Consider the following 25,031-nt stretch of genomic DNA (forward strand, 5'->3'; position numbering starts at 1 on the left):
GACCAAACTGGACAAGGAAACTGTGCATGAAAGCTCTGGCGTGGACCAAACTGGACAAGGAAACTGTGCTTGAAAGCTCTGGCGTGAACCAAACTGGGCAAGGAATGTGTGAGTGAAAGCTCTGGTGTGGACCAAACAGGACAAGGAAACTGTGCATGAAAGCTCTGGCATGAACCAAACTGGACAAGGAAACTGTGCTTGAAAGCTCTGGCATGAACCAAACTGGACAAGGAAACTATGCTTGAAAGCTCTGGCGTGGACCAAACTGGACAAGGAAACTGTGCTTGAAAGCTCTGGCGTGGACCAAACTGGACAAGGAAACTGTGCGTGAAAGCTCTGGCATGAACCAAACTGGACAATGAAACTGTGCATGAAAGCTCTGGCATGAACCAAACTGGACAAGGAAACTGTGCATGAAAGCTCTGGCATGAACCATGCTGGACAAGGAAACTGTGCGTGAAAGCTCTGGCGTGGACCAAACTGGACAAGGAAACTGTGCTTGAAAGCTCTGGCGTGGACCAAACTGGACAAGGAAACTGTGCATGAAAGCTCTGGCGTGGACCAAACTGGACAAGGAAACTGTGCTTGAAAGCTCTGGCGTGGACCAAACTGGGCAAGGAATGTGTGAGTGAAAGCTCTGGTGTGGACCAAACAGGACAAGGAAACTGTGCATGAAAGCTCTGGCGTGGACCAAACTGGACAAGGAAACTATGCTTGAAAGCTCTGGCATGAACCAAACTGGACAAGGAAACTATGCTTGAAAGCTCTGGCGTGGACCAAACTGGACAAGGAATGTGTGAGTGAAAGCTTGAGGCAGACCAAACTGGACAAGGAAACTGTGTGTCAAAGCTCTCGTGTGGACCAAACGAATAGTTTCTTACCTGTCAGTGTTGTTTTGCAGCTTGAAGATATTTCTGGATTCACTATGCTGTGCATTATTCCGCGGTCTAGTGGTTGGGTCCGGAATCGTAGCATTTTTAGGTCTCGCGACCTATCGATGCGCGCAAGCGCATCGAGCGGAGCGAGAATTCAAGTGCTCGAAATCCTCGTGAAACCAAGGGCTTCTTGCGCTGCGGTTTTGTTTAAGTTCACGTGAATCACGTGATCAAACAAGCACGCGCATCAGCCTCCCTCCCTCCTAATTGCATTTTTTTAACGGCCGCCGCACAGCACATCAAAGGGCTTCGCCCAGCGTGCGCTCTGCGGCTTCTCGGCTTCTCCTCCCCTAATTATTCATGGCTCAGTTTCCCGGCGCACGCATTTGTTCACATTTTTTTCGCCGCTCTCCCCACTCGGCCCCATCCCCTGCCCGCCGTGTCGCATTTCTCCTCCCCCCTCCCCTTCTCTGCCTTCCATTCCGTCTTGTTTTAATTTATGTTCCTTCGTCCACACTAATTTTTACTATTATTTATAAGTATTTAGTTTTGCAGCACAATATCATTGGTGCAACAAGGATATTGTGCTGCAAAACTAAATACTTATAAGGTCCCACAAGCTAGACCTATTGGCAATGCCAATGCTTGTTTTTTTTGTGGCCCAGGTGGGCGTCGACGTCACACCATTTGGTGTCCTTCCCGTGACGTCAGCTCGCTTCCAGCGGAAGCTCCCACCTTTGGACGCCCTCTTCTGATTCTTTTTTTCTTGTTTTTGTGTCATGTTTGTTCATCCTTTTCCAATCTTTTCAAGTTCTTTTTTAATTTAAAGGAACTCCAGATTTGTCTCTTTAAAGAGTCTGAATGTATATTGTCTTTGTATTCTCTCCTCCTCCTGCCTCATCTTTCTGGCGGAGGTGGGTGGGTTCGCTAGTGAATCTAGAAAGATCTTCAAGCTGCGAAACAACACCTACAGGTAAGAAACTATTCGTTTTGCGGTGTGAATCTTTCTGGATTCACTATGCTCTGCATAGACTTTGTAGCGGTTTGTTATGTTTGTGGCGGCTGGGTGGAAGATGAGCGTTGGTTGTTGAATATATGTTGAAGCACTTTCTGTCCTACTTGTGCTTCCTTGTTCATTTGTATATCCACACAGTAGTGCTTAGTGAACATGTGCACTGAAGCCCATGTTGCCGCCAGGCATATGTTCTGAATGGGTGAGTTAGCCAGGAAGGCTATTGTTGCTCCCTTTTTCCTTGTAGAGTGGGCTTGTGCCCCTCGTAGTAGTTCTTGACCTGCCTGCTTGTGGCAGAATTTTATAGTTTGTGCGATCATCAGTGCGATGGTGCCCTTCATTACTGGTCTTCCCAGAAAACTGCTTGCAGATGATTTCTGAAAGAAGCTTTGTATCTGTATTGTTTGGTTCATGTGAAACCTTGACACCATCTTTGGCATAAAGTGTGGGTCAGTCCTCATCACCACCCTATCGTTGTGTATTTGAATGTAGGGTTCCTGTAGCGTCAGTGCTTATAGCTCGCTTACCCTGCGTAGCGAGGTGATTGCTACAAGAAAGGCTGTCTTCATTGTGAGCATTTGCAGTGAGGCCTTATGGATGGGTTCAAAAGGCACTTTCCTAAGCTCTGTTAGAACCAAGTTAAGGTTCCATGCCGGTGGCGGCATCCTCTTTGGTAGGGCTATCCTTTTAGCCCCTTCCAGGAATCTCTTTACTACTTGTGATGTAAAGAAGCTCTTTCCCGTCTCCCCTCTTGTGTAGGCTACTATCGCCGCTAGGTGTACTCTCAGCGAGGTAGAACTTAGGTTTGTTTTTAGCAGGTGTGTTAAATATTTTAGCACCGTTGATTCCTTCGTCATCTTCTTGTGTAGTTTTTCCCTGATGCACCATTGTGTGAATCTTTTCCATTCTGCCACATAGCACCTCCGTGTGGTAGGTCTCCTTGCCTCCCGTAGCACCCGCAGTGTTCTCTCTGGGAGTTTTAGGTGTGCAAACTCTACGTCTTCAGGAGCCATGCCGCTAGTCAGAGGCTCTCTTGCTCTGGGTGAAGTACCTCCCTGTTTTGCAAGGAGAGCAAGTCTTTTCAAACTTGTGAAGTGATCCCTGCGCCATCTCCACTATTTGTGAGAACCAGGACTGCCTGGCCCACTGTGGTGCCACCAGAATCAGTGTCATGTTGCTGGTTCTGTATTTGCTGAGTACCCTGTGTATCAGTGGTATCAGTGGAAAAGTGTAGGCAAATGTTTTCGACCAGCTTATCCATAGGGCATTCCCCTGGGACTGTTCCCCTGGTTGTCTGGATGCGAAGTATTGGCATTTTGCATTCTGGTGTGTTGCAAATAGGTCTATTTTTGGTGTCCCCCACTTCTTGAATAGCCTTTGCGTTTCTTGTGTATTGAGCTCCCACTCGTGGGATGCTGATGTCTGTCTGCTGAGCCTGTCTGCCTCCACATTGTCCATTCCTGGTAGGTGTATTGCCAGGAGGTCTATTTCTAGTGGGATGGCCCATCTCCATTTCTCCTGCGCTAGGTTGGATAGTGCAACTGATTATGTTCCTCCCTGTTTGTTGATGTAGAACATTGTTGTCGTCTTGTCAGTTTGTATCAACACTCTCTGCTTGTACAGTTGTTTCTGGAAGGCTTTTAGGGCAAGGAATACGGTCTTTAGTTCCAGGTAGTTGATGTGCCTGATCGCATCTGTTGGAGTCCACAGACCCCTCACCTTGAGCTGGTTCATGTGTGCTCCCCATCCCCTCTGGGATGCGTCTGTGGTGAAGGTCACCGTTGGGGTTGGTGGTGTTAAAGGCTTCCCATTTGTTATGTTCTCCTTGTTCCACCACGTTATCTCCTCCTGCGCTGCATGCGTTACAACCACAAGATCTTCCCAACTCCCTGTAGCTTGTGACCATTGTTATTGGAGCCAATCCTGGAATGGTCTCATGTGGAGCCGTATGTTGGGGACCAGGTGTATGCAGGACGCCATCATCACCATGATCTTGCGCGCTGTCCTCACTGAAAGTGCTCGCCCCTTCTGGTAGAGGCACGTCTCCTACAGCAGGGCAAGTGTTCTCTTGTCGCTGGGGAACACCTTGCTCTGTATGGTATTGATCTGTGCGCCTAGGAAGATCTTCACCTGTTCTGGGTCCATTGAGGATTTCCCCCAGTGTATGGAGAACCCAAGTTCTGTCAGCGTCTGAGTGACCCGCTGTGCATGTAGTTGGCATTGTTTGAAGGAGCTTGCCTTTATTAGCCTGTCGTCGAGGTAGGGGTATACATGAATCCCTTCCTTCCGTAGGAGCACTGCTACCGCTGCAAGGCATTTGGTGAATGCCCTTGGTGTTAGTCCGAAGGCCAAGGGCTGTGGACTGGTAGTACGCATTGTCGATGGCAAATCTCAGTAAATGTTTGTGTTGTCTGGTCATGGGAATGTGTAGGTACGCATCTTTGAGGTCTATGGTGGACATAAAGTCTCCGTCCCTTATCTGAGGAATAACCTCTTGTAGGGATGTCATCTTGAACTTTTGAGTCTTTATGTATTTGTTTAGGAACCGTAGATCCAGGATGGGTCTTAAGTTTCGTCCACCTTTGGTACGAGGAAGTAGTTTGAGTACACTCCTTTGTTTCTTTCTTTGAACGGTACTATTTCTATCGCCTCCTTGTGGAGGAGTTCTTGTTCTTCCTGTTGGAGTTGCGCAAGTTCTTTTGCTGAGCGCGCCTTTCATTTTGGTTTCCTGTTTGGAGGCTTCTTTGCCAGTTCTATACAGTATCCGAACTGTATGATGTTCAGTATCCATTTGTCTGTTGTTATTATCTTGCACTCCTGGAAGAAGTGTTTTAGTCTGCCTCCTACTGGTGTTACATGTTCGTTGATCCCTAATTTGAGTGTGTGTAAACCTTTTTTGCCTATTTTGTTGTGCCCCTCCCCTAGAGGTGTTGTGTGGGTGGGCACGTTTGATGGAATGAAGTCACTTCTTGTTTGTCCTCGAACATTCGCCCTCCCGCGAAAGGACTGGCCCCTGGGCTGGTATTGCCAGGTTTGCTGCTGCTGACCCTGCTGCGCTTGGATGTTGCCCTGGTAGTTCTGCTGGAATGTCTGATGTGACGTTCCCTGCTGGTTTTCCCCCCTTCTGTTTACTCTCCGTGTCGGGGTGCCCCTTCTCATTCCTCTGAACTGCAACGCCCCCATGGACCTTGCAGTTTCTTTTTCCTTCTTGAGCTGCGTCAGTTTCTCATCTACTGGTGCTCCGAACAGTGTTTTCCATTGAAGGGTGTGTTCAGAATATTATTCTGGGCGTCCGGCTTGAAACCTGAGATCCTCAGTGTAGTGGTTTCAGGGTCGAGGGGGAGTGAGTTCCATCCACTTACGTTGTCTCAATACATGTGCATTCAATGTAGCGTGAGTGGTCCTGGCCGAAAGCACTACAACTTCCAGCATGCTAAGGGGCTGAGATACGGTGGCTCAAGGCGGTTCTTACATAAGCACCTCCCTCCCAAGAGGAAGGTGCTTGTCAATCGTCCCGGATTGTTTGGAGAGGGCGGATGGTGATCCCCGCCGGAATTCAGCTGGAAGATCGGAGCCTGCCGAAACTTGAAACCTGTGATGGACCTTCTTCCTGGAACCTTTGGAAGATCGCGCAATTGCGATAAGTACTGAGCCGATTGGAGTGCGGGCACGCCTCCGTTTAGGTGTTTTTGTTTGGTGCCTTTCCTTTAATCCTTCTTTAGATAGCCACCGCGGTGGATTACAAACGCGCCTTGCGTTTGTTTGGCATCACGAGTGCTCGAGGGGTTTTGTGAGAGAGAACGCATCTGTTGTTAAAGACGCGCTCTCCGACATTCCCTTCGCTTATAGCAGGTTACTTGCTTGGAGAGTTGCATTCCTCCTACTCTAATACTGAGTCGAGAAGTTACAGGGGAGATTGAAACTGAGACCTCCGTATGTTTTTAGTGACATTTAACATTTAACAAAAGAACTGCATAAACCAGAACAGTGACTAGAGTTGTGCAGTAACAACTATAACTGAATCCTACTGGATTAGTGTTCCTATCCTTCTGTCATTGGGCGGCATAGATCTGTCATTAGAAGGTCTTCCTGCACTAAGGCCCAATGACAACATTCCCTGATTGGGTGGTGTGATACGTTGGTGAGTAGTAAGAGAAGGTTTTTTGAGCTTTACTATCGCTCCCCACAGGACTGATATAAACTTTCTGTTCTTGTCCTTCCTTTATGCAGTGTGGACGTTCCCACGGATATCCTGCAGATCATTGAACCGTACTCAGGGGGACCCACAGACAACCGTCTACCACCTGTTTATTATTTTATCCACTTCCCCTTTTTCTTCCTGGGCACGTATTCATACAGAGAGTTGGTTGCTTCCCTGTGGGGTTCGTGTTTAGGCGGGACTAGGGGGCTTATCGTCAGACATCGTTTCTGCTGGTCATCTGAATAAGGTTAGTGGCGATTTCTATGCTTGCGCTACGGCCAATCCCTACAGATTGATAAGCCCAAGTATACACGCCAGCCTAGACGATGGATATGGAGGGCGCGTTGGCCTCTGTGGTGGAAAGCCTGGCGGCTTTGCAACAGGAGGTACACACGTCCCGAAAAGAGAACCAGATACTGTTCAAAGAAGTGGGCACCTTGAGGAGAGAGGTAGCAGGATTAACACGGAAGGGTACAGGTGGGAGCCCTTATATAAGACCTGCTACATTGCCTCCTCCTGTTTCAACCACACACACACCCTCTTTGGGAGCAGAAGGGGGTGGGTTTTTTGTTCCTCCTCCTGTAGAACCCCTTTCCGTACCGCCTCAGATAGATCCTGTCCATACAGTGCATGTTGTGCAAAACGTGGGAATCCCATTGGCTCCACCTGAACGTTTTTATGGGGACCCCCGGAAGTTCGAGACCTTTTTGAACCAATGTAGGTTACACTTCCTATGTAAATCCGGGGTGTTTCAAGATGATCCTGCAAAGACGGCATTTATGATGTCCTATATGGGTGGCAATGCCGCAAGCTGGACCATTCCTTTGCTGGAGAAAAACGACCCAGTGTTGCACAGCTTTCCAGATTTTTGTTTAGAATTACAAAAACTTTTTGATAGGAAATCTCACATGCTCACCCTTGACAGGGAATTGTTAACTTTGCGTCAAGGCTATCAAGACCTGCTATCCTATATTACGGCATTTAATCGGCTAGTGGTTGAAACCGACTGGCCTCCAGCAAAACAAATCTCTTTGTTTTACCAAGGATTAAGAGGGGAGCTGAAGGACGTTTTGGCGCAAGTGGTGCAACTTCCTAACACCTGTGAAGAACTTATAGATCTAACGGTCCAGCTGGATCACAGACTTCTTGAGCGTAAAGGGGACAGAACCAAAGGAGATAGTCGTTCCTTTTATCCTCGTTTCAAAAGTCCGATGGAAGAACGCTCCAAAGCATCGGAGGGAATAGAACCCATGCAGATCGGCGGCATACGTGGCCCCCTCTCGCAGGAGGAGAAAGAAAAGAGACGCCGATTGAAACAATGTCTATATTGTGGCAAAGGAGGACATTTCATCAAGGAATGCAGAGCCAGGAATGCGTTACCAGGGAGATCTTTTGTGCCTTGAGCTCAAGCTCTCGTACAGTCCGATAAACCGACGGAAAACTAGAGAACCCAAATCAGGAAGAGGTCTCTGCCTTGGGTTATCAGCCTCCAATGATCTCACCCTCCCTTGCCAATACATTACATCCGGCGGTAGCACACATGAACCTTAAGGTGCTGTTATGGGTCACTTCTCAAAACTATTTGAGTATTGATGCTTTATTAGATTCAGGTGCCACAGGGAATTACATCGACCAAGAGTACGCCATGAAAATCGGAATCGCTTGTGAAAAGAAAGAAAAGCCTGAGCTGGTGAAGGCAGTTGATGGAACCATTCTGTCCTCCGGTCCTGTGGCGTACCACACTTGCTCTATGTTAATGCAGACCACCCATAATCATCAGGAGTATATTCAATTCGACCTTATTGACGCTCCTCAATTTCGTCTTATATTGGGCATGCCATGGTTGATCCTACAGTCAGTTGGGCAGCACGTACCATCACCCTGTCCTCTGAGTATTGTAAGGAGCACTGCATTCAGGACATTCCATTCACCAACGTTCCTGACATAACACCTTCAGTGTGTTTGGCGACAGCAGGCTCTCAGGAACGATTTTGTTGTGCTACAGTCCTTCCTGAAGAATATACTGAATACCTTCCTGTGTTCAATAAACAACATGCTACCAGCTTGCCACCACATCGGGTATACGACTGCCGAATAGAACTGGTGCCCGGAGCAGACATCCCGTGCAGTCGGGTCTATGCCATGACCGAGAAAGAAACACGGTACCTAAAAACATATATTGAGGAGAATCTGGCATCTGGCTTTATCAGACACTCGACATCACCTGCCTCTTCCCCTATGTTCTTCATTCCCAAAAAGGATTGTGCCGAATTAAGACCTCGCATCGATTACAGAGCTATTAATCGTGTGACCATCAAGAACCGATACCCTCTCCCCTTGATACCTGTACTCATGGACCAGCTGAACGGAGCCCGTTTCTTCACCAAACTCGATCTTCGTGGAGCATATCATTTGGTTCGGGTCCAAAAAGGGGATGAGTGGAAAACAGCGTTTTGAACAAGATTCGGATTGTTCGAATATAGGGTGATGCCTTTTGGGCTGTGTAACGCTCCTGCTGCGTTTCAGTTCTTTATGGACGAGGTGTTGCATGGCTGTTTGGAAACCTATTGCGTCGTATATATAGACGACATTCTGGTCTATTCTTCTACTCTTTTGGAGCATGTCTCTCATGTGAAGACCGTGCTTGGCAGATTACAACAACATTCACTTTATGCAAAACTCGAAAAGTGTCTGTTTCATGTTCAAGAAGTCTCTTTCCTTGGTTACGTGATCAACGCACAAGGCTTCCAAATGGACCTGAGCAAGGTTGAAGATATCACGAATTGGAACACTCCTCGGAATGTCAAGGCGGTGCAGAGTTTTCTCGGCTTCGCGAATTATTATCGGAGGTTTATCAAGGATTTCTCCAAAATAATACACCCGATCTCCAGCCTTTTGAGAAAGAATACCCCCTTTGTTTGGAGTCCAGAGGCTGCAATGTCGTTCCAGTTCCTGAAAAAGCAGTTCACCCAGGCTCCCATTCTTCGCCATCCTGATCCACAATCACCTTACATTCTTGAAACGGATGCATCTCAGTATGCTGTGGGAGGTGTGCTTTCTCAACGCCATCCTGTTACGGGCCAAATACATCCTGTTGCCTTTTTCTCAAAGAAACTTACGCCTTGCGAGATCAATTATACCATCTCTGACAAAGAACTCCTTGCTATCAAAAGAGCATGTGAAGAATGGCGGCACTATCTACTGGGTGCGGTACATACAGTGACAATCTATACAGACCATAGGAATCTGTTGTTCCTAAAGACCGCCAAGGCACTTACCCCGCGGCAATTGCGCTGGACATTGTTCTTCTCTGACTTTGATTTTATCATCAAGTATTAACCTGGCCCTCAAAACGGGAAGGCGGATGCCCTTAATCGTATAGGAGAAGTGGAAGAACCAGAAGGATCCAAAGTGGTCGAACCCCCTTTGATTCTAACGGAAGTGGATGAGCCTACTTCGTTAATTGCACTGCTGTCCTCACAAGACTTTTTGGAGGAAGTAAAGATTGCCTTGGGGGATAGAAACCTGCTTGAATGGGTCCAGGAAGATCCAGAACATCGTATAGAAAAAGACGACCTTGCTTATCATGGCATGGCTTTATTCGTGACAACAGAAGCATTACAACAACAAGTGTTGGCCTGGACCCATGATTCCATGTTGGGAGGGCACAGTGGAATGTATAAAACCATTGTGAGCACGGAACGTTCCTTTTGGTGGCCCCGATTGCGAGATGATGTCCGAAAATACGTTAAGAATTGTGCAGTCTGTGCACAAGGAAAGGCCATCCATACTAGACCTGCGGGCCTCCTCAGACCTTTACCCATTCCTCCACAACCTTGGCATACGCTCTCCATGGACCTCATAGTCGAAATGCCACCCTGTGATGGGAAAACTGTGATCCTGGTTGTCGTGGATCATCTAACAAAGATGGGTCATTTTGTGCCGTTGGTAGGACTACCTATATCTGCGGAACTGGCAAGGGTGTTTCTCCAACACATTGTACGGGCTCATGGTATACCCTGTGTTCTCATAACTGACCGAGGAACTCAATTCACTTCTCATTTCTGGAAGGCTCTTTGCAAGACTCTGAACATTGATGCACGACTCTCCACCAGTTACCATCCCCAAACGGATGGTAAAACAGAACGTCTGAATCAGACGCTTGAACAGTACCTCCGATGTTTCACTCTGCAAAATCATATGGATTGGCCTACCATGTTATGGATGGCAGAATTTGCCTATAATAATGCTGTGCACACTACCTTGGGTTGTTCTCCTTTTTTTTGTCTCCATGGGCATCACCCCAACATGCTCCCCTTTGACTTGCCTATCCACTCTCCTGTACCCAGCATTCATGAACATCATGCACATCTCAGAGCAGTGCTCATAGCCACCAAGCATAGCCTGGCAAACGCTCAGACCGCACAGAAGGCCTGTGTTGACAGGAGGAGGGCCTTAGAACCGGACTACAAGGTGGGGGATAAAGTTTGGCTTTCCACTAAACATCTCCATATAAAAGGGGTTTCTAGGCTTAAGCCAAGGTACGTGGGTCCTTACACCATAGTTGAGGTCATAAACCCTGTAGCGATGAAACTTTCTCTTCCAGATTCATGGCGTCTCCATCCTGTGTTCCATGTTTCCCTCCTCCAGCACTGACCTTCTAGTATGAGACTACCAGAGAAGCCCCTTCCGGTTGAGGTGGACGGTCGGGAGGAGTATGAAGTGCAGTCCATTCTCGACTCCAGGATCCTCAGGGGTAGGGTGCAATATTTGGTGGAGTGGAAGGGTTATGGCCCTGAGGATAGGTCTTGGGAGCCTGTGGGTAATCTGAACTGTCCCGAGTTGGTGGAGCGGTTTCATGCCCTGTATCCGGGTAAGCCGGGTCGACCGCCGGGTCGGCTGTCCTCGAGAGGGGGTTCTGTAGCGGTTTCAGGGTCGAGGGGGAGTGAGTTCCATCCACCTACGTTGTCTCAATACATGTGCATTCAATGTAGCGTGAGTGGTCCTGGCCGAAAGCACTACAACTTCCAGCATGCTAAGGGGCTGAGATACGGTGGCTCAAGGCGGTTCTTACATAAGCACCTCCTCCCAAGATCGTCCCGGATTGTTTGGAGAGGGCGGATGGTGATCCCTGCCGGAATTCAGCTGGAAGATCGGAGCCTGCCGAACCTTGAAACCTGTGATGGACTTTCTTCCTGGAACCTTTGGAAGATCGCGCAATTGCGATAAGTACTGAGCCGATTGGAGTGCGGGCACACCTCCGTTTAGGTGTTTTTGTTTGGTGCCTTTAATCATTCTTTAGATAGCCACCGCGGTGGATTACAAACGTGCCTTGCGTTTGTTTGGCATCACGAGTGCTCAAGGGGTTTTGTGAGAGAGAACGCGTCTGTTGTTAAAGACGCGCTCTCCGACATTCCCTTCGCTTATAGCAGGTTACTTGCTTGGAGAGTTGCATTCCTCCTACTCTAATACTGAGTCGAGAAGTTACAGGGGAGATTGAAACTGAGACCTCCGTATGTTTTTTGTGACATTTAACATTTAACAAAAGAACTGCATAAACCAGAACAGTGACTAGAGTTGTGCAGTAACAACTAAACTGAATCCTACTGGACTCGTGTTCCTATCCTTCTGTCATTGGGTGGCATAGATCTGTCATTAGAAGGTCTTCCTGCACTAAGGCCCAATGACAACATTCCCTGATTGGGTGGTGTGATACGTTGGTGAGTAGTAAGAGAAGGTTTTTTGGGCTTTACTATCGCTCCCCACAGGACTGATATAAACTTTCTGTTCTTGTCCTTCCTTTATGCAGTGTGGACGTTCCCACGGATATCCTGCAGACCATTGAACTGTACTCAGGGGGACCCACAGACAACCGTCTACCACCTGTTTATTATTTTATCCACTTCCCCTTTTTCTTCCTGGGCACGTATTCATACAGAGAGTTGGTTGCTTCCCTGTGGGGTTCGTGTTTAGACGGGACTAGGGGGCTTATCATCAGACATCGTTTCTGCTGGTCATCTGAATAAGGTTAGTGGCGATTTCTATGCTTGCGCTACGGCCAATCCCTACACTCAGCCAGGCATGCTTTCTTTCTGTTACCCCAATCATCATGAGCCTGCTGGATGTGTATGTCGCATCCAGGGATGATTTGCGGCATGAGTTTGCCATGTTCTTGCTCTCTGTTGGTATTGTTCAGGGAGGTGTTTGAGTAGGTGTCCAACCTCCTCCCAATGCTGGTATGTATGCCTGTTGAGTAGGGCATTAGAATTGGCAATGCACCAGTGGATTGCTGCATTCCTCTCTATTTTTCTTCCAGTGAGGTCTATCCTCTTACTTTCCTTGTCTGGAGGTGGGCCTGAGTTTGTGGGAATGTTGGCCCTGTTTCTGGCTGTTGCTGCAATTATGGAGTCAGCTATGACGGATCCCTGGATGTATGGTGGGTCTTAAGAGGAATGTTTATACTTCTCTGTCCTAGGTGTGACAGGCCTGCAGCTTGATGGTTCATTGAAATGTTCCCTTCCCTGGTTCAGGACACTTGGAAGCATGGGGAGGAATTGACTCCTAGTTTGAGTGGGGAGCAGGGTCTCTAAGAGGAAGCAGGCTTTTGGTTTCTCTTCCTCCAGTTTCACCCCATATGCTGCTGCCGCATTTCTGATGACCATATTGTAGATACCAATGTCATCTGGCAGCAAAGGCCTCGAAGGATACGTTTCTACGGCCTCTTACGGGCTTTCGGCATCGAGGTCCTGCCAATCCAGGTCCTGCGCCACCGAGGATGCCGACCCCAAACTTGTATGCTGGTCTTCCTCGCCTTCTCCCTCATAATAGTATAGGCCCTCTTCCTCTTGGTGTTCCTGGGGCTCTGGAGTTTTCAGCGGCTCTTCGGCATCGAACTCCTCTTCGTCCTCGACCTCGATGATAGTCGTCGGCTTCGACAGGATAGTGAACCTTTTCATCTGTTCGTCTAATTCCTCTTTCCTTTGCGGGATACTGTCCATTTTGGCCTCGAGCCGTCCTTTTTTTCTCTCCATCTCGGCGGCCTGTTCGGCGGCGAGACTTTTGGTCGATCTCTTCGATGTCGAAGTTGCCTTTGGGTCCTTTTCCTTCGGCGTCGAGGGTGCCTTTTTCGGGGACGTGCTTCAACGACCTAGGCTTGTCTTGGGTTTTCGCCGACTGGGAGTCCTTTTCGAAGGATCCGCTGGGCTGTTTGTCCCTGGATGCAGCTGCGTCCATCGAATGTTTCAGCGCCAGTGCTCCTTTCGAGGACTTTGACTCTGTTTTTCGAGAGTCTGACTCTGATTTTCTAGAGTCTGTCAGGGTCTTAGTGGTTGACGTCTCTCTTACTACCTTTGTGGTTTTCGTATCGGTCTCTACGACTGTGTAGTCATCTGGTCCCTCGGCGATGTTGTTCTCTTGCCCACTGGAGAGGCCCAAGTCCCGGAACAACGGAGGTTGACCTTGGCCTTGCATGTTGTAGTTGGCTCGCCTCTGTCTTTCTCTTATCCTGAGTGTCTTCAGCGGTAAAAGCCGAGCAGACATTGCAATCCTTGCTCTCGTGGTCGACCGGCAGGCAGAGTTTGCAAACCGGATGCTGGTCTTTCTGCGCGTATTTGTGGTGGCAATTACGGCAGAATTTAAAGGGTGTTTTGTCCATTCCTGCGCTCAGGGGGCCACGTCTATGCGCATTCTCCATTGGACGTCGAAGTTTTCGATATTCTCCTCCTTCTTCATCAACCCGGTTCAGTGGTCTTGATTGCGAGATGTATTCTCCAATTTTTTCTGTGTTTTTTTGTCTTTTTCTACTCCTTTTCTCCAAAAACTCTGGATCCTCTCAGTGACGATCCAGACCCAATGGTGGAAAAAAGAATCTGAAGATGTCGCCGAAAGGTGGGTGCTTCCGCAGGAAGCGTATCGACGTCACAGGAAGGATAACAAATGGTGGGACGTCGACGCCCACCTGGGCTACAAAAATGAAAAAAAAACAGAAAAAATACTACGATTCCGGACCCAACCACTAGACCACGGAATAATGCACAGCGTAGTGAATCCGGAAAGATTCACGCTGCAAAACTGGACAAGGTAAGCATTGACTTCACCTCCACCGTGCATCTTGTTTGGACAAGGCCTACAGAGAATGAAGACTAATGGACCCCACTTACCGGCTGCCTTCACTCACCTCTTCATCCTCCGCACCCTCATTTACCCCATGATTCCTGTCCACCGTGCAGCCTCTTCATACCTCATCGCTCTCATGTACCTCACTGACCTCCTGTACCTCATACCTCTGATCGCCCTCATTGTCCGCTCCAGTCCTACCTACTTTAATGCCTTTCTGTACCTCATTGATGTCACATACCTCAATGCACTCTCCCCCTCATGCCTCAGCTCTCCAGCGGCCCAATTCCATCAGCCTCATTTACCTCTTACCTCACCCACTTTAAAAGTGTTACGTCCCTCCTCCCTCGAACATACCTCACTCTCTCACCTTCCACCTCTCCTTTATCTACGTCTCCCCACATCACCCATGGACCTCCCCTCACTCACCACAGTCCTAACTCCTTGCGGCCCTCACAACCCTCCACCTCCTCGAGCCTCCCCGTCACCTTCACTCACCAAGCACTGTCAGCAGGAAATGCCTGGCTTTCTCCGCCAGGGAGTTGGAGACCACGCATGAGTAGTGGCCGGAGTTGGACGCGGTGACCTTTTCAATCTGCAAGGTTGACCCATCAGCGGACACCTGGAAGCCATCTCCACGCGACAGGGGCTGGCCGTCCCTCAGCCAGGTGACCTTCGGCCTAGGGTTACCTGTTCAAAACAGAGGAGAGCTTGTGATTGGCTGGCGCTTTCCTGGCTGTGATTCGGCAGCTTCAAGGCGGTGAAGAAGCAGTCCAGGCCCAGACCTGGGCCTGAAGAACTTTGGGAAAGGGATGGACACATTGGCAGAGAGGCAAAGGGGCTTGATGGGAAGTCACTGTGAGGGAGGATAAGGGAGAGGAGGCGAGCCAGTGGGGACTGGCAACAGATCCAATCAGATTCAGCCACGTGTGAGGATTGATGAAGGAGCCAAAACAGACCAGTCATGATTGGTCGTTTGTAGGACAGCCACTCAGAGCACACTACAATCTTAGAACAGCCACTCCCTGGCACACTACAGTTTTAGGACAGCCACTCCCCGGCACACTACAGTCTTTCAACAGCCACTCCCTGGCACACTACAGTCTTAGAACAGCCACTCCCTGGCACACTACAGTCTTAGAACAGCCACTCCCCGGCACACTACAGTCTTAGAACAGACACTCCCTGGCAAACTACAGTCTTATAACAGCCACTCTCTCCGGCACACTACAGTCTTACAACAGCCACTCCCCAGCACACTACAGTCTTTGAACAGCCACTCTCCGGCACACTACAGTCTTACAACAGCCACTCCCCGGCACATTACAGTCTTACAACAGCCACTCCCCGGCACACTACAGTCTTACAACAGCCACTCCCCGGCACACTACAGTCTTAGAACAGCCACTCTCTCCGGCACACTACAGTCTTAGAACAGTCACTCCCACAGCACAATACAGTTGTTACTACAGTCATGGTTGCAGCTCACCTGTGGCTGCACATGTCCAGCGGACAGTCTGACCCTCGGGTACTCTCTGGACTTCTTCCTCGTTTTCCTTCTCAATTTCTAAGAATAGCCACTCCCCAGCAAACTACAGTCTTACAACAGCCACTCCCCGGCACACTACAGTCTTAGAACAGACACTCCCCAGCACAATACAGTCTTAGAACAGCCACTCCCCAGCACACTACAGTCATAGAACAGCCACTCCCCGGCACACTACAGTCTTAGAACAGCCACTCCAGGCACACTACAGCCTTAGAATAACCACTCCTCAGCACTCTACAGTCGTAGAACAGCCACTCCCCGGCACACTACAGTCTTAGAACAGCCACTCCAGGCACACTACAGTCTTAGAACAGCCACTCCAGGCACACTACAGTCTTAGAACATCCACTCCCCGGCACACTACAGTCGTAGAACAGCCACTCCCCGGCACACTACAGTCTTGGAACAGCCACTCCAGGCACACTACAGTCTTAGAACAGCCACTCCTCAGCACTCTACAGTCTTAGAACAGCCACTCCCCAGCCCACTACAGTCGTAGAACAGCCACTCCCCGGCACACTACAGTCTTAGAACAGCCACTCCAGGCACACTACAGTCTTAGAACAGCCACTCCTCAGCACTCTACATTCTTAGAACAGCCACTCCCCAGCACACTACAGTCGTAGAACAGCCACTCCCCGGCACACTACAGTCTTAGAACAGCCACTCCCCAGCACAATACAGTCTTAGAACAGCCACTCCAGGCACACTACAGTCTTAGAACAGCCACTCCAGGCACACAACAGTCTTACAACAGCCACTCCCCAGCACAATACAGTCTTAGAACAGCCACTCCAGGCACACTACAGTCTTAGAACAGCCACTCTCCGGCACACTACAGTCTTAGAACAGCCACTCCAGGCACACTACATTCTAGGAACAGCCACTCCCTGGCACACTACAGTCTTAGAACAGCCACTTCCCGGCACACTACAGCCTTAGAATAACCACTCCTCAGCACTCTACAGTCGTAGAACAGCCACTCCCCGGCACACTACAGTCTTAGAACAGCCACTCCCCGGCACACTACAGTCTTACAACAGCCACTCCCCAGCACACTACAGTCTTAAAACAGCCACTCCCCAGCACACTACAGTCTTAGAACAGCCACTCCCCGGCACACTACAGTTGTAGAACAGCTACTTCCCGGCACACTACAGTCTTAGAACAGCCACTCTCTCCGGCACACTACAGTCTAAGAACAGCCACTCTCTCCGGCACACTACAGTCTTAGAACAGTCACTCCCACAGCACAATACAGTTGTTACTACAGTCATGGTTGCAGCTCACCTGTGGCTGCACATGTCCAGCGGACAGTCTGACCCTCGGGTACTCTCTGGACTTCTTCCTCGTTTTCCTTCTCAATTTCTAAGAATAGCCACTCCCCAGCAAACTACAGTCTTACAACAGCCACTCCCCGGCACACTACAGTCTTAGAACAGACACTCCCCAGCACAATACAGTCTTAGAACAGCCACTCCCCAGCACACTACAGTCATAGAACAGCCACTCCCCGGCACACTACAGTCTTAGAACAGCCACTCCAGGCACACTACAGCCTTAGAATAACCACTCCTCAGCACTCTACAGTCGTAGAACAGCCACTCCCCGGCACACTACAGTCTTAGAACAGCCACTCCAGGCACACTACAGTCTTAGAACAGCCACTCCAGGCACACTACAGTCTTAGAACATCCACTCCCCGGCACACTACAGTCGTAGAACAGCCACTCCCCGGCACACTACAGTCTTGGAACAGCCACTCCAGGCACACTACAGTCTTAGAACAGCCACTCCTCAGCACTCTACAGTCTTAGAACAGCCACTCCCCAGCCCACTACAGTCGTAGAACAGCCACTCCCCGGCACACTACAGTCTTAGAACAGCCACTCCAGGCACACTACAGTCTTAGAACAGCCACTCCTCAGCACTCTACATTCTTAGAACAGCCACTCCCCAGCACACTACAGTCGTAGAACAGCCACTCCCCGGCACACTACAGTCTTAGAACAGCCACTCCCCAGCACAATACAGTCTTAGAACAGCCACTCCAGGCACACTACAGTCTTAGAACAGCCACTCCAGGCACACAACAGTCTTACAACAGCCACTCCCCAGCACAATACAGTCTTAGAACAGCCACTCCAGGCACACTACAGTCTTAGAACAGCCACTCTCCGGCACACTACAGTCTTAGAACAGCCACTCCAGGCACACTACATTCTAGGAACAGCCACTCCCTGGCACACTACAGTCTTAGAACAGCCACTTCCCGGCACACTACAGCCTTAGAATAACCACTCCTCAGCACTCTACAGTCGTAGAACAGCCACTCCCCGGCACACTACAGTCTTAGAACAGCCACTCCCCGGCACACTACAGTCTTACAACAGCCACTCCCCAGCACACTACAGTCTTAAAACAGCCACTCCCCAGCACACTACAGTCTTAGAACAGCCACTCCCCGGCACACTACAGTTGTAGAACAGCTACTTCCCGGCACACTACAGTCTTAGAACAGCCACTCTCTCCGGCACACTACAGTCTAAGAACAGCCACTCTCTCCGGCACACTACAGTCTTAGAACAGCCACTCCCCGGCACACTACAGTCTTAGAATAACCACTCCCCAGTACACTACAGCCTTAGAACAGCCACTCCCTGGCACACTACAATCTTAGAACAGCCACTCCCCGCCACACTACAGTCGTACAACAGCCACTCCCTGGCACACTACAGTCTTACAACAGCCACTCCCCAGCAAACTACAGTCTTACAACAGCCACTCCCCAGCACACTACAGTTGTAGAACAGCTACTCCCCGGCACACTACAGTTGTAGAACAGCTACTCCCCGGCACACTACACTCTTACAACAGCCACTCCCCGGCACACTACAGTCTTACAACAGCCACTCCCCGGCACACTACAGTCTTACAACAGCCACTCCCCGGCACACTACAGTCTTAGAAACGCCACTCCCTGGCACACTACAGTCTTAGAACAGCCACTCTCTCCGGCACACTACAGTCTTAGAACAGCCACTCTCTCTGGCACACTACAGTCTTAGAACAGCCACTCCCCAGCACACTACAGTCTCACTACAGCCACTCCCCGGTACAGTACAGTCTTAGAACAGCCACTCCCCGGCACACTACAGTCTTAGAACAGCCCCTCTCTCCGGCACACTACAGTCTTAGAACAGCCACTCTCTCCGGCACACTACAGTCTTAGAACAGCCACTCCCCGGCACACTACAGTCTTAGAACAGCCACTCCCCAGCACACTACCGTCTTAGAACATCCACTCCCCGGCACACTACAGTCTTACAACAGCCTCTCCCCAGCACACTACAGTCTTAGAACAGCCACTTCCCGGCACACTACAGTCTTAGAACAGCCACTCCCCAGCACACTACCGTCTTAGAACAACCACTCCCCGGCACACTACAGTCTAAGAAAAGCCACTCCCCGGCACACTACAGTCTTAGAACAGCCACTCCTCGGCAAACTACAGTCTTACAACAGCCCCTCCCCGGCACACTACAGTCTTAGAACAGCCACTCCCCGGCACACTACAGTCTTACAACAGCCACTCCCCGGCACACTACAGTCTAAGAACAGCCACTCCCCGGCACACTACAGTCTTACAACAGCCACTCCTCAGCACTCTACAGTCTTAGAACAGCCACTCCCCAGCACACTACAGTCGTAGAACAGCCACTCCCCGGCACACTACAGTCTTAGAACAGCCACTCCCCAGCACACTACAGTCTTACAACAGCCACTCCCCGGCACACTACAGTCTTACAACAGCCACTCCCGGGCACACTACAGTCTTACAACAGCCACTCCCCAGCACACTACAGTTGTAGAACAGCTACTCCCCACCACACTACAGTCTTACAACAGCCACTCCCCGGCACACTACAGTCTTACAACAGCCACTCCTCGGCACACTACAGTCTAAGAACAGCCACTCCTCAGCACTCTACAGTCTTAGAACAGCCACTCCCCAGCATACTACAGTCGTAGAACAGCCACTCCCCGGCACACTACAGTCTTAGAACAGCCACTCCCCACCACAATACAGTCTTAGAACAGCCACTCCAGGCACACTACATTCTAGGAACAGCCACTCCCTGGCACACTACAGTCTTAGAACAGCCACTTCCCGGCACACTACAGCCTTAGAATAACCACTCCTCAGCACTCTACAGTCGTAGAACAGCCACTCCCCGGCACACTACAGTCTTAGAACAGCCACTCCCCGGCACACTACAGTCTTACAACAGCCACTCCCCAGCACACTACAGTCTTAAAACAGCCACTCCCCAGCACACTACATTCTTAGAACAGCCACTCCCCGGCACACTACAGTTGTAGAACAGCTACTTCCTGGCACACTACAGTCTTAGAACAGCCACTCTCTCCGGCACACTACAGTCTTAGAACAGCCACTCCCCGGCACACTACAGTCTTAGAATAACCACTCCCCAGTACACTACAGCCTTAGAACAGCCACTCCCTGGCACACTACAATCTTAGAACAGCCACTCCCCGCCACACTACAGTCTTACAACAGCCACTCCCTGGCACACTACAGTCTTACAACAGCCACTCCCCAGCAAACTACAGTCTTACAACAGCCACTCCCCAGCACACTACAGTTGTAGAACAGCTACTCCCCGGCACACTACAGTTGTAGAACAGCTACTCCCCGGAACACTACACTCTTACAACAGTCACTCCCCGGCACACTACAGTCTTACAACAGCCACTCCCCGGCACACTACAGTCTTACAACAGCCACTCCCCAGCACACTACAGTTGTAGAACAGCTACTCCCCAGCACACTACAGTCTTACAACAGCCACTCCCCGGCACACTACAGTCTTAGAACAGCCACTCCCCGGCACACTACAGTCTTAGAACAGCCACTCTCTCCGGCACACTACAGTCTTAGAACAGCCACTCTCTCTGGCACACTACAGTCTTAGAACAGCCACTCCCCAGCACACTACAGTCTCACTACAGCCACTCCCCGGCACAGTACAGTCTTAGAACAGCCACTCCTCGGCACACTACAGTCTTAGAACAGCCCCTCTCTCCGGCACACTACAGTCTTAGAACAGCCACTCTCTCCGGTACACTACAGTCTTAGAACAGCCACTCCCCGGCACACTACAGTCTTAGAACAGCCACTCCCCAGCACACTACCGTCTTAGAACAACCACTCCCCGGCACACTACAGTCTTACAACAGCCACTCCCCGGCACACTACAGTCTTAGAACAGCCACTTCCCGGCACACTACAGTCTTACAACAGCCACTCCCCAGCACACTACAGTCTTACAACAGCCACTCCCCAGCACACTACCGTCTTAGAACAACCACTCCCCGGCACACTACAGTCTAAGAATAGCCACTCCCCGGCACACTACAGTCTTAGAACAGCCACTCCTCGGCAAACTACAGTCTTACAACAGCCCCTCCCCGGCACACTACAGTCTTAGAACAGCCACTCCCCGGCACACTACAGTCTTACAACAGCCACTCCCCGGCACACTACAGTCTAAGAACAGCCACTCCCCGGCACACTACAGTCTTACAACAGCCACTCCTCAGCACTCTACAGTCTTAGAACAGCCACTCCCCAGCACACTACAGTCGTAGAACAGCCACTCCCCGGCACACTACAGTCTTAGAACAGCCACTCTCCAGCACACTACAGTCTTACAACAGCCACTCCCCGGCACACTACAGTCTTACAACAGCCACTCCCCGGCACACTACAGTCTTACAACAGCCACTCCCCAGCACACTACAGTTGTAGAACAGCTACTCCCCAGCACACTACAGTCTTACAACAGCCACTCCCTGGCACACTACAGTCTTACAACAGCCACTCCTCGGCACACTACAGTCTAAGAACAGCCACTCCTCAGCACTCTACAGTCTTAGAACAGCCACTCCCCAGCACACTACAGTCGTAGAACAGCCACTCCCCGGCACACTACAGTCTTAGAACAGCCACTCCCCAGCACAATACAGTCTTAGAACAGCCACTCCAGGCACACTACATTCTAGGAACAGCCACTCCCTGGCACACTACAGTCTTAGAACAGCCACTTCCCGGCACACTACAGCCTTAGAATAACCACTCCTCAGCACTCTACAGTCGTAGAACAGCCACTCCCCGGCACACTACAGTCTTAGAACAGCCACTCCCCGGCACACTACAGTCTTACAACAGCCACTCCCCAGCACACTACAGTCTTAAAACAGCCACTCCCCAGCACACTACATTCTTAGAACAGCCACTCCCCGGCACACTACAGTTGTAGAACAGCTACTTCCCGGCACACTACAGTCTTAGAACAGCCACTCTCTCCGGCACACTACAGTCTAAGAACAGCCACTCTCTCCGGCACACTACAGTCTTAGAACAGCCACTCCCCGGCACACTACAGTCTTAGAATAACCACTCCCCAGTACACTACAGCCTTAGAACAGCCACTCCCTGGCACACTACAATCTTAGAACAGCCACTCCCCGCCACACTACAGTCTTACAACAGCCACTCCCTGGCACACTACAGTCTTACAACAGCCACTCCCCAGCAAACTACAGTCTTACAACAGCCACTCCCCAGCACACTACAGTTGTAGAACAGCTACTCCCCGGCACACTACAGTTGTAGAACAGCTACTCCCCGGCACACTACACTCTTACAACAGCCACTCCCCGGCACACTACAGTCTTACAACAGCCACTCCCGGCACACTACAGTCTTACAACAGCCACTCCCCAGCACACTACAGTTGTAGAACAGCTACTCCCCAGCACACTACAGTCTTACAAAGTAAAGTAAAGTAAAGTCCACATTTGTAAAGCGCACAATCACCCGTAAGGGTCTCTAGGCGCTGGGGGCCGTCGGGAAGATTAAGCGAGCTATTGCCCAGAGTCACATGGTGCTGGGCTAACCTGCCGCCGGAGCCGGGGATCGAACCCTGATCCCCAGATTCCAGCGTCAGTCGCCACGGCCGCGGCGCCACACCACTCCTCAGCACTCTACAGTCTTAGAACAGCCACTCCCCAGCACACTACAGTCGTAGAACAGCCACTCCCCGGCACACTACAGTCTTAGAACAGCCACTCCCCAGCACAATACAGTCTTAGAACAGCCACTCCAGGCACACTACATTCTAGGAACAGCCACTCCCTGGCACACTACAGTCTTAGAACAGCCACTTCCCGGCACACTACAGCCTTAGAATAACCACTCCTCAGCACTCTACAGTCGTAGAACAGTCTAAGAACAGCCACTCTCTCCGGCACACTACAGTCTTAGAACAGCCACTCCCCGGCACACTACAGTCTTAGAATAACCACTCCCCAGTACACTACAGCCTTAGAACAGCCACTCCCTGGCACACTACAATCTTAGAACAGCCACTCCCCGCCACACTACAGTCTTACAACAGCCACTCCCTGGCACACTACAGTCTTACAACAGCCACTCCCCGGCACACTACAGTCTTACAACAGCCACTCCCCGGCACACTACAGTCTTAGAACAGCCACTCCCCGGCACACTACAGTCTTAGAACAGCCACTCTCTCCGGCACACTACAGTCTTAGAACAGCCACTCTCTCTGGCACACTACAGTCTTAGAACAGCCACTCCCCAGCACACTACAGTCTCACTACAGCCACTCCCCGGCACAGTACAGTCTTAGAACAGCCCCTCTCTCCGGCACACTACAGTCTTAGAACAGCCACTCTCTCCGGTACACTACAGTCTTAGAACAGCCACTCCCCGGCACACTACAGTCTTAGAACAGCCACTCCCCAGCACACTACAGTCTTACAACAGCCACTCCCCGGCACACTACAGTCTAAGAACAGCCACTCCCCGGCACACTACAGTCTTACAACAGCCACTCCCCGGCACACTACAGTCTTACAACAGCCACTCCCCGGCACACTACAGTCTTAGAACAGCCACTTCCCGGCACACTACAGTCTTAGAAACAGCCACTCCCCAGCACACTACCGTCTTAGAACAACCACTCCCCGGCACACTACAGTCTAAAAATAGCCACTCCCCGGCACACTACAGTCTTACAACAGCCACTCCCCGGCACATTACAGTCTTAGAACAGCCACTTCCTGGCACACTACAGTCTTACAACAGCCACTCCCCAGCACACTACCGTCTTAGAACAACCACTCCCCGGCACACTACAGTCTAAGAATAGCCACTCCCCGGCACACTACAGTCTTAGAACAGCCACTCCTCGGCAAACTACAGTCTTACAACAGCCCCTCCCCGGCACACTACAGTCTTAGAACAGCCACTCCCCGGCACACTACAGTCTTAGAACAGCCACTCCCCGGCACACTACAGTCTTACAACAGCCACTCCTCAGCACTCTACAGTCTTAGAACAGCCACTCCCCAGCACACTACAGTCGTAGAACAGCCACTGCCTGGCACACTACAATCTTAGAACAGCCACTCCCCAGCACACTACAGTCTTAGAACAGGCACTCTCCAGCACACTACAGTCTTAGAATAACCACTCCCCAGCACACTACAGCCTTAGAATAACCACTCCCCAGCACAATACAGTTGTTACTACAGTCATGGTTGCAGCTCACCTGTGGCGGCACATGTCCAGCGCACAGTCTGACCCTCGGGCACTCTCTGGACTTCTTCCTCGTTTTCCTTCTCAATTTCGGGAGGGACTAAAAGTGAGTGAAATAAAGAGCATGAGAAACAGACACTCACTCAGGCAGGTGAAACACCACATGAAGTGAAAGCACCGCAGGTCCACCTGCTGGAACAGACGCCCCTCCACCGCCTGCAGGAACAGACGCCCCTCTACCGCCTGCAGGAACAGACGCCCCTCCACCGCCTGCAGGAACAGACGCCCCTCTAACGCCTGCAGGAACAGACGCCCCTCCACTGCCTGCAGGAACAGACGCCCCTCCACCGCCTGCAGGAACAGACGCCCCTCTAACGCCTGCAGGAACAGACGCCCCTCCACCGCCTGCAGGAACAGACGCCCCTCCACCGCCTGCATGAACAGACGTCCCTCCAGAAGTGCAAGAAAGGGAAGTGGGCGTAGTAATTATTTATCTGGGGTCACTGTCTGCACAGAAGGGACCCTCTTCCTGCAGCCACAAGGCCTTTCTAAGCCAGGTCACAGTTTAACATCCGGTGCCCAAAAATCACTTGTGTGATCCTTACCTGCCCCCTGAACCTGCCCCTCTG

The 25,031-nt window shown here is 50.6% G+C and overlaps 1 protein-coding gene across 1 annotated transcript in view; it reads right to left on the minus strand.

The window, feature by feature from the left end:
• HMCN2 (hemicentin 2) overlaps nucleotides 1–25,031 on the minus strand; it is a 761,275-nt gene that overhangs the window by 172,247 nt on the left and 563,997 nt on the right. Inside the window, exons 48-49 of the mRNA XM_078646218.1 lie at nucleotides 24,416–24,502; nucleotides 14,702–14,893 (exon numbers count right to left, since the gene is read on the minus strand). Of these exons, the coding sequence (XP_078502344.1) occupies nucleotides 14,702–14,893; nucleotides 24,416–24,502 (279 nt within the window). The remainder of the gene's footprint in view (nucleotides 1–14,701; nucleotides 14,894–24,415; nucleotides 24,503–25,031) is intronic.

This window comes from Lissotriton helveticus, chromosome 5_1, assembly GCF_964261635.1.
Source record: "Lissotriton helveticus chromosome 5_1, aLisHel1.1, whole genome shotgun sequence".
Classification (NCBI taxonomy): domain Eukaryota; kingdom Metazoa; phylum Chordata; class Amphibia; order Caudata; family Salamandridae; genus Lissotriton; species Lissotriton helveticus.